At 47.6% G+C, this 10,445-nt stretch overlaps 1 protein-coding gene across 1 annotated transcript; it reads right to left on the bottom strand.

The window, feature by feature from the left end:
* Positions 1 to 259: 259 nt before the first annotated feature.
* On the bottom strand, positions 260 to 6,430 carry LOC146661326 (Na(+)/citrate cotransporter-like). The gene is made up of 8 exons (XM_085421423.1): positions 6,259 to 6,430; positions 6,050 to 6,172; positions 5,713 to 5,925; positions 2,254 to 2,357; positions 2,051 to 2,172; positions 1,463 to 1,624; positions 1,100 to 1,237; positions 260 to 990 (listed from the first exon to the last, which is right to left on the bottom strand). Exons 1-8 carry the CDS (start codon positions 6,408 to 6,410, stop codon positions 862 to 864), a joined length of 1,143 nt encoding a protein of 380 aa, XP_085277549.1. The 5' UTR covers positions 6,411 to 6,430; the 3' UTR covers positions 260 to 861.
* Positions 6,431 to 10,445: the final 4,015 nt, after the last annotated feature.

Raw genomic sequence — 10,445 nt, 5'->3', positions numbered from 1 at the left:
GCTACATTGTAGCCACAGCCGCCCTGGGGCGCACTGACAGATCGTGGCTAGGGCGACCGTGGGTCAGGGGGTTGGGAATCGCATCTGTAACCGGAAGGTCGCCGGTTCGATCCCTGGGCTCTCTGTCCGGGTCGTTGTGTCCTTGGGCAAGACACTTTACCCTACTTGCCTACTGGTGTTGGCCAGATGGCGCGATATGGCAGCCTCGCTTCTGTCAGTCTGCCCCAGGGCAGCTGTGGCTACAACTGTAGCTGCCTCCACCAGTGTGTGAATGTGAGAGTGAATGAATAGTGGAATTGTAAAGCGCTTTGAGGTTCTTGAAAAGCGCTATATAAATGCAATCCATTATTATTATTATTATCACTGAAGAGTTCTTTTTTTAAATTAAAGGGTCAACAGGAATGTGAATGTTTGTAGTTAGAGTCCACAGTCCAGCTCAGAAAACATTTTGAGAATCTATTTAAAACTTGGGGACTTATTGTCACTGTTGTCTGGCCCTAAGATTGCTTTAAAGACACTAAGAACGAATACTGTGACCTCAGTTTGTGTGTATTTCTCTTACACCATCTGTACAAACATATAAAGGTAGATCTAGTTTTTCAATCCACCAAAGGTAACGTCGACTACATTGCTTGTGTGTGGAAGTCCATTAATTGCCATTATTACTACTTTGTAGACAGTTTACTAGAACGTGTACACGCACAATGACACAAACAACAAAATCGAGATGATGTTTCTTGTGGGTGTAACACGAATATAAAAAACAAACTCCTGGCTGGGAAATGCCAGATGCTGGAGCTGAAAGATCAAATCTGAAAAGGTCTTTATGTGCATAAATAAAGATGTGGGAGGATGTTGCTCCTATACGGGTGCAGTGACGTTGGCCCACGAGGGGAAAGTGTCCAGAGAAAACATGACCCGACCCCAGCTGTTGATGGCCAGACTAATGCAGCCGATGCCGATGATATTCATCACCACCCCTGTTTTTGCCTGTAGGGGGCACAGTGGGGGGGGGGGGGGGGGGGGGGGGGGGGGGCTATGATGACATAATGAATCAGAATGATTATTTCTTTCCAACTGGAAGAAATGAAGAACTCACCATGTCGGACACTTTGAGGAAACCGGAGGAAAACACAATGGCATTGGGTGGAGTGGCCACTGGCAGCATGAAGGCGAAGGAGGCGCTGAGGGTGCAGGGGATCATCACGTACAGAGGGTTCAAGCTGATGGACTGGGACTGGGTTGGGAAAACAACAGAGTCATCAACTTTACCCATAAACTGGCTTCAGTGGCTTTTTTCCTGTTACATTTCAACACTTCCTGTTTAGATGTATCATAATAAAAGTCTGTCAGTGGTTCAAGGGTGAAGCTCCTTCTGTTCTCTGTCACCTTATGATATGAAACATCTGTAGGAACATCTGCAAATAACAAATATAGTCTGTGCTGGCTGTGTTTTTGGTACCATGGAAGCCAGGATGGGCAGGAAGAGAGTTGCTGTTGCAACGTTGCTTGCACATTCAGTGAAGGTGGCAACGAGCAGGCAGAGGATGATGGCGATGGCCCATGGAGGGATTGAGTGGAGCGGCGTCATCTGATCACCGAGCCAACGTGACAAACCCGACTCCTGAAAAACCAACAAGAAAAAGCTGGACTTCAGTCTGAGTCTGAAAGCAAAGGTTTCTCTGTGGTCTTTACTTTGAATGAAAACTCCATCTGGTGTCTTCACTTTTCCAAAATATATATAAGATTTACTTAATCTCATCAAACCATCTGCACTGTGCCCATACAGAGCAGAAGCGTCATTTTCATTTACTCACAAAGTCTTAGTTGTGTTGTTCTCTTGGCTATTCAAAATGTACTTTTAGTTTATTCCTTCTAAAAATATACAAACTAAGGCTGCATAAAAGAATGTAACAGAAGGCCGGAATCTGTAAATGTCTTTGAAGTGTCAGCAACTATAAATCAAGGCTGATGTAGTAAAAAAGCCTTGTGGTGCACTTGGTGGAGCGATTTGTCTTATTGGTCCTTGTTTACTCTTCAAAGGTTTTACCTCACTGCCTTTGGCCAAAGCAAAGCCGCCTCCCAGCAGCAGGACAATATTCCAGGGCATCTTCTTCTGAGTCACCTGCCAGGTGAGCAGAGAAGGGGCGGGGCCTCGAGAGACCTGAGACTCTAATTGGATCAAACGAACAATTTAAATCACGAACATAAATTGCCTTTGTGTCCCATCCACATGTTGTGTGTTTGTGGTACCTGTGTCGGAGCGCCTCCAGAAGCAGAGGTATCGCGGCGGCTCGGAGGGAAGAACAAACAATAAAACAGCAACAAACAAGGCAACGGTTGCATCTGTGACGAACCTGCAGACACAGAGAGAGAGCTCAATGCAGGATCTACTTTCATCCACTCAGCATCAAACAACAAACTAGATACTGTCACTTCCAAAGACCACAGGTGGTTCGGGAAGATTAAAGCCTTAAAGAGTTATGTTGAGTCGAACATCTGGGACTCTAATGGCTGTGCTGTAATCTGGCAAGATCACCATGGTAGCTTTTGCAAAATGGTTATGCTTATTCACTGACTCATTACGCGATGTCACGGTCAAAGTGCAAATAAGATTCTCTGTAACAGGAATAACAAAACTCGGAGCCTCCTGCTGCTTCCTGCGACTGAAGCAACAGGTTCTAGCACCTTCTAAACACTACAGTCGGTCACGGGGCTTTGAAAGAGGAACACTGTTCAGCTTCTGTTTAAAATCTGCCGAGGAGAAGATGTGACAGCATAGCAGGTGAATGCCTGATCCCAGGGTTGTATTCATGAAACATCCCAGCTGTGTGTTCAGGGTCCAGGTCATTTAATGACTTATAAACAATAACCAATACTTTGAACTCAGGTCTGGGTCAGACACAGGAGCCAAATCACCTGACCTGGTGTTGAAGGGGGAGGGGTCTAGTTTTGGTTACCTTGGACCTTTGGTTTGTGCAAACAGAGGATTTTGAAATGTTTCCTGATTACACAGGTTTACAGTCGACGTGCAGTTGCCCTCAGCTGATGTCACAGCCTGACAATAACATGAGCAGCAACTATTTTCAGTAACTATAACTATAATAAATATCTACAGTGAACTACGTCATCAATGACTGTGCAGCAACAAAGGAATTTTCCTTCAGTGAAAACAAGACATTCAGATCTCAGAGTCTGCCTGCAGCTGACTGCTTCCACACAGATGTTACCAGGCACAGGGCACGGCCTGCTTCCTGTCTCCAAATCAGTATTTCAAATAACTGAAACCCCTAAAAGGTCAAAAAGTACAAAGCTCACAGGAGGTGGATGTAGAAACATAAACCCAGTGGTTGCATGGTCACTGAGTGTGTGCAAATACCAAACCTCCGGCTGTGGTGAAACTCCTTCTCACGAACTCAGCGGTCGATATTAGACGGGAGGTGAACAGAGTCAATGACAGCTGAAGGGCTTTCACTTAAGACGGAAGAGGGAGTTAAAAAGTCCTCATGTCTAAGAAATAATGACAATAATAAAAATAATTATGAGCTTTTCCTGCAGCCTTCATCGGTGGACACAGACCTGCTGACTCGCAGGTTTCTTTGGGAGCATATTGATATTTTTCATCTTTGCTGAAAAGTTGAAGGCTAATGCTCCTTCGCTTCATCAGCAACCTGCAAACTGATGCTCAGTAACATCCAGAACTGCGACCGCTCGGAGAAAAATCGGAAAAAGTCTGAAAAAGCTTTCCAACAAAACCCTAAAGCTTCAGTCCACAGAGGGCAAACATCTGCCATCCAGCTGTTTCTTCATTTTAACGTGTTTTATGATGAAAGCTCTGAACACGAGCTCACGGTTTCTGGAAGCTTCTTCAAGACTTTGTCTCCACATTCATGCTCCAAAGAGAAAAACGCTCTGATGGGACTAAACTGTGAATTCAGTGACAAGAAAACCCCCCCAAAGCTGTTGTATTTCTCAGTTAAACTGATTATTGATGTTTTTGAATATTCTAAATGTTTCTGTTTACGTGTTAAATCTCACATTTTTCTCAGAAACTGAGGATTTTTTTATTTCCCGTCTCGGCCTTAACAACAACACGACAGAAACAAACAGGTCGATGCGTGACGTCTGCGCTACTCTCGCTGGTCATGTGACCCCACCGGGAGTTTATGAATGAACAGGAAAGTCATGTCATGTGTTGCCAATTTCCCACATGGTTAAATACGCATGTGTGTTTAGCTGTGGTGGTGCTGGTCGGGGTTTAAAGTCAACTTTAACGTCTCAGAGTTACAAAACATACATTTACAGATTAAAAATCTTCCTGTATGAGTCAGACAGACAGACTCTGCTTCCTTATTTATGAGCTTGTGCTATACTCACATACAGTCAGACATATATGATTTCTGATACTGCAGAAGCGAAGCAAATAAACGTGACAACCCTCAGGCTGCTGCTTGTTTCTGTGATTTTGTTCTGGACGTTTTCTCAAACGCAGAAACTCTGCAAAGTGCAACAACACGAACACTGTGCAGGCGTCAGAGTCGCAGCTGCAGGCAAAGAACCGACTACACGGAAAAGCTTCTAACTATTAATATAATCTAATGGATTAAATACATGGTTAACCTAATTTGGAAACCAGTGAGTCCAGTATCACCAGCTGATACACTAAAATTTAATTCACAAAAACTAATCATGCAAATGCTGCTGAAAGGGTTGAATAATAAAAGCTGAGATAATAACATTTAATTGAAAGAAAAATCAGACTAACTAGGCCCGATGTGCGGTGTGGAGGTGAGCTCAGTTCATGCCTCCTGCATTTGTGTAACACGGGTCAAAGCTGCAGCTGTGACACTAAAGTCCAGCATTTGTACCCAGGACACGTCCAGTGTTTGTTCCTCGCTTCTGAGTCCTGTTTATTCTGGGAGTTTGCCCCGAGGCAGGCCCTTTCTTTCCATCTCACATTACTGCAGGAACAGAGACGAACACGTGAAAGTTGGACCTCAGAGTTTCTGCTCAAAAAAACTCAAAACACCCCTTTAAAGGATCATTCCAGTGCTTCACAAAAGATCTACTTTCAGTTTGAAAATGAGACTTAAATCCAAATTCTTATATTTTCATTTAACACAATAAACAAATGAATAAACTACAAGCTTAGAAAGTTGTTACGATAACGTGGAGAGGCAGATTCATCTAAAAACATGAACCAGAACAAGAAAAGTGCATTTTAAAAAAAACACACCTTGGAAATAAAACAGGACGTAATTTAAAAAGGAAGTAATCTGGTCTTTTTTTAATGACACTATCTGACCAATAGAGCGGCTCCTGTGTGAAACTCAGATGTTATTCTGTTGGGTGATGTTCGTCGCCTGGTTACAGCTTCCTGCTGCTAAAGTAACACTGGCAGAAAGCTTGCAGCAGACCCTCCGACCCTGAGCGCTGTTAAAGCCGAGAGCTCGCCGACCCGGCCGAGCGGGTAACACTGGATGAGCAGGTGTCAGTGACCTGCCGGTCACAGCTCGTTGGCCGAGGAGGCTGGGCCCTCAGAGTCTCAGTTAGTCTGCTTTATTAAAAGGCTGAGATGGCGGTGGAGATCTGGGCGGAGCCACGCACGAGGACGTGACTGATTTGGGTTTGGTCTGCGCCGCTCTCTGAACCGCCCAAAACACTAAAACAGCTTCAGCAGCGAGCACTCATGAAGGTTTCGCTGGTACTCACTCAGCTTTGGAGTTGAACATGTGCGTCGCCCAGCCGTCCATGAAGCGCGGGTCTCGTGTGAACCACAGCGCCACCATGAGGATGAAAAGTGCCAGAACGCTGAACTCTCCGTAGCTCATGGGTCCCAGACGGGAATGCTCGTCCCTGATGACCTGGTATGCTGCCCGCTCCTTCTGCGACTTGACCGCACCGCAACCCCACGTCTTCCTCAGGCTGTGGTGCACAAAAGCAAAAAAACCCAATCATGGTTGTAACTGTAAAGTTGAGTTGTGGGAGCTGTGGGAGCTGTGGGAGATGTCACAGTAATGTTGGGGTTGTGTTTTGGTGAATGACTTACTTGCAGCCCACGTAGAGGAACTGCAGCCAGAACCAGGCCAGGGTCAGCGTTAGCACCATGGTGGGGAAAGCAAAGGCAAACCAGGAGGCAAAGTTGATCACGTCACCGTTCTGAGGGAAGAGCCTGCGAGGAAGAAACAGGAAGTTGAGAGTCAGGCCTCACAGGACACGTGGTCACATGATGTGGGTGCCGTTGCTGTGAGTTCGTACTGGTTCATCTGTCCGATGAGGACCAGGTTTGGCCCGGTTCCTGTCAGGGTAGCGATGCCTCCGATGCTGGCGGCGTAGCAGACCGACAGTAGGAGGCCTTTACTCATCCTCCTCGTCTCCTCCTCCACGTCACTCAGCTCCTCCAGCTCCATCTGACAGAAGTTGCTCTCCACGGTCACGACCACTGAAAACAGTTAACAGTGTTAACCAATGAACCTATTACCCACAACAGCTACTGAGCGAACACTCACATTTATCTGAATGTATTCTCCACGTTATGTTTGACTCTTTATTTCTGATTTGGACTCATTTAGATAGATTGATTAAATCTTTATTGTGAACATGTTGAAAAAGTACAACAACATAGAAACAAAGCAAAACAAAAGATATGGCTGAGGAAGGTTTGAAGCGTCAAGGCAGGCGAATGGAGGACATTGGTGGTGAGATCGCTAAAATGTTTGTGAAACACTGCCCAAATCCTGAGCTCGCATCTGTGTTTAAGTACAAACAGATACATGAGTGGACGTGCAAGGAGATTCAGGAGAGGATAGATGAGTATCGGCGCGAGAGGGTGTCTTCTGTGAGAGTGCGCGTGGTTGAGGCCCATGCAGCAGCACTAATTCGTGATGACACGCGTGTTGAGCTCTTGAATAACGATGACAGGAAGTCTTCTGGTGTTGACGCGCTTCCTACGTCACCCCCGTCACCTGGGGTAGGACCCTCTGTCTCACCCTCTCCTCTCTTGTCCCAGACGCAGCAGATGTTTCTTGCTCCAAGCTGTCCCACTGTTCCTCCTCTATTGTCACAGGATGGGGAACGGAATCCGACGACCTCAACTCAGAATAGATGCCAGACTATTCCCCTGCATTACCAGAAGCAGTCTGCCCTCCCTGCTCCTGAGCAGCAGTTCCCCCACAGTCAGCAGCCCAGCGACAATGCTGTGCTTGGTGAGATGATGTCGATGCTCAGGGAGCTGTTGAATAAAGCGAAGGCTGGGGATGGACATTCCCCCTCACGGCAGGGTGGCAGACGAGTACAGAATCGGGCCCCTTTGTTCAATGGCAGGAGCTGTCAGGTCTGTAATAAGGAGGACCACACTACACAGTCCCATTGCCGCTTTGCCCGACTCTGTTTCACATGCTTTCAGCCCGGTCACACACGTCGCTCGTGTGCCAATGGGGCCTCTACGGGTGACAATGCCCAGGGAAACTAGACGACCTGTGCTTTGAGGGAGGCTGTACAGGTCATGAAGAACACTCCCACACACATGATGCAGCAGAACTGTATGACAATGTAAAGGACTTAGACAAGTCTGAGAGAGTTATTTTTCAGGACACACAGAGAATCAGCAGCAGTGACAGCCTGTTCTACACTCCTGTTACAATCGGAGGCAAGTCATCCCTTGGTGCTATGTTGGATAGTGGTTCAATGGCCTGTTCTTTGAGTGAAGTAGCGCTGCAGAGGCTTGCTGCTGCTGGTGCTATTGATTTGAGAAATCAGGGGGCGCCCACTGTTGTTTTTGTTGGCTGTGGTGGTGTACGAGTGAAGCCTAAATCAGTGGTGGAGCTTGACATGGAAGTGTATGGGTGTCGTATCTTGGTTCCAACCTTTGTTGTTGAGAATCAACAAGATGACTTAATAGTTGGCTCGAATGTCATCAGACATTTAATCCGTCAGTTCAAGAAAGATGCAAGCTACTGGGAGGCAGTTTCGATGTCGCGTTCAGGGCATCAGGAACTTGAACAGTTCCTCTCTCTGCTTGCTGGCCTGGAACGCTGGTCTGGTACTGAGATACCAGACAAAGTGGGCACAGTCAGGTGCAACAGGGCTGTCACCCTGCCAGGTAACAGTGAGTTTCTTGTATGGGGGAAACTTCCGAAAGATGTTAAGATATCTCCCGGCTCTACTGTAGTTACTGAGCCAACCACCTCTCGCTCTGCACCCAGGGGCATCATGGTCGCTAGAGTGGTGACTCCTCTCTGGGGAGACAGGTGGGTCCCATTCAAGTTCCTTAATGTCACAGACAACCCTGTTATTCTGCGGAGGAATGCCAAGCTTGCTGATGTCTACACCTGCCTTGCATTGGAGGATATGGAGGTTCCAGAGCTCAGTCAACAGTCTACTCGTACAGAGCCCACTGGGACATCTGTACCCACAGTGGATGTTGGTACTGTACAGGGGAGGCTGGACCGTGTTGGCCTGGGTGACCTGGACCTGAAATCCTGTGATGTGTCATCGGACTGGCAAGAAAAGTTGGCTGACCTTGTGGTCAATTATCAAGATGTCTTTTCCCGCCATCATCTGGACTGTGGTGAGGCTAAGGGCTTTGTACACAGGATTCGACTGACAGATGACAGGCCATTTCGTCTCCCCTACAGGCGTGTGCCTCCTGCCGAATACCACAAGCTCCGCCAGGTTCTTAACGAGATGGAGGAGAGAGACATAATCAGGAAGTCTACTAGTGAGTTTGCCTCACCTCTTGTCCTTGTGTGGAAGAGAAATGGCGACTTGCGAGTGTGCACCGATTTTCGATGGCTCAACAGGCGGACGCTAAAGGACGCTCATCCCCTGCCACATCAAGCTGATTGCTTGGCAGCCCTTGGTGGCAATGCGTTTTTTAGCACGATGGACTTGACTTCTGGCTTCTATAACATGCCGCTACATGAGGAGGATCGCAAATACTCTGCATTCACAACACCCATGGGTTTGTACGAGTATAACCGCCTCCCTCAGGGTTTGTGCAACAGCCCAGCCAGCTTCATGAGAATGATGACCTGCATTTTTGGCGATCAAAATTTCCTCAGCCTGCTGTGCTACCTTGATGACCTGTTGGTCTTTGCACCATCTGAGCAGTTGGCTTTGGAGAGATTGGAAATGGTTTTCAGCCGACTTCGCCAAAACAACCTGAAATTGGCCCCAAAGAAGTGCTGGCTTCTCAGGAGGACGATGAAATTCCTCGGGCACATCATTAATGAGTCTGGTGTGTCCACAGATCCTGCTAAGGTCGAGGCTGTCAGCAATATGACCATTGCGGACCTAATGGAGCCTGATGGGATCACCCCGTCACAGTCCCGTGTCAGATCATTTCTGGGGATGGTGAACTATTACCAGCATTTTGTGCCCAATTGCTCTGCCTTGGCAAGGCCCCTCTTTGACCTTCTGTCTGGCCAGAAGCAGAAGCGCAAGGGGCGGGCACGTGTGAGCCGTGCTATGCAATCTCGGAAGCTGACACCTACTGACTGGACACATGATCATCAACAGTCATTTGAGGATCTGAAGGCTGCTTTGGTGTCCTCAGTAGTTTTGGCCCATCCTGACTTTGCTCGCCCTTTTGTCTTGTCCACCGACGCCTCCTTGGATGGGCTGGGAGCAGTTCTTTCACAAGTTCAGGAAGGTGATTTTGTGGCTAGACCAGTTGCATTTGCCAGTAAATCCCTTTCCCGTGCCCAGCGTAATTACCCTGCTCATCGCCTTGAATTCCTTGCGTTGAAATGGTCTGTGTGTGACAAGTTCAGCCACTGGCTCAAGGGACATGCCTTCACGGTGTGGACTGATAATAATCCACTTACACACATTATGACTAAACCTCATCTGGACGCCTGTGAGCAGCGGTGGGTGGCGAAGCTGGCATCTTACGAGTTTGATATCAAATATGTCCCTGGTTCTAAGAACATTGTCGCAGATGCACTAAGCCGTCGACCGTTTGTGAAGTTTGCTGTCGGAGAGAGGTTGCTCTGCTGTCCCTATAGCAACCTAGTTGGAGAAGCTCTTCCCATCTCTGTTGGCTCAGTACAGGAGGCATTTCGACAGTCGAACTCCAGTCGACATCTCTTCGATGGCCAGGTCGAGGAGGAGCCTAATGTGTCGGTGCATGCTAAGAACCAGTCCTTGACTAAAGAAGAGGTCTCTGCCATCTTTGAGACACATACCCTTTGGGAGTCGGGTGCCAGAACGCGTGCTGTTGACATCCTCCAACAGCTTCCACAGCTACTTCTCCCTGCAACGGATGCTCAACCTGTGTTCTCTGAGGGTGAGCTTCGTGAGGGGCAGTTGAGGGATCCCGTCCTCTCCAGAGTGCTGTACTTTGTGGAACGTGGCCGTCGACCTTCCCGGAGGGAAAGATCCAGTGAGTGTGCCATGGTCATTAGGTACCTTAAACACTGGGACAAACTGACGATGTGTAATGG

The sequence above is a fragment of the Rhamphochromis longiceps genome, linkage group LG10 (genome assembly GCF_057381845.1).
Source record: "Rhamphochromis longiceps isolate RC_006_pf linkage group LG10, R_longiceps_female_GT1.1, whole genome shotgun sequence".
NCBI lineage: Eukaryota > Metazoa > Chordata > Actinopteri > Cichliformes > Cichlidae > Rhamphochromis > Rhamphochromis longiceps.
The sequence above is the reverse complement of the archived record's forward strand: the minus strand, read 5'-3'. Positions and strand labels throughout refer to the sequence as shown.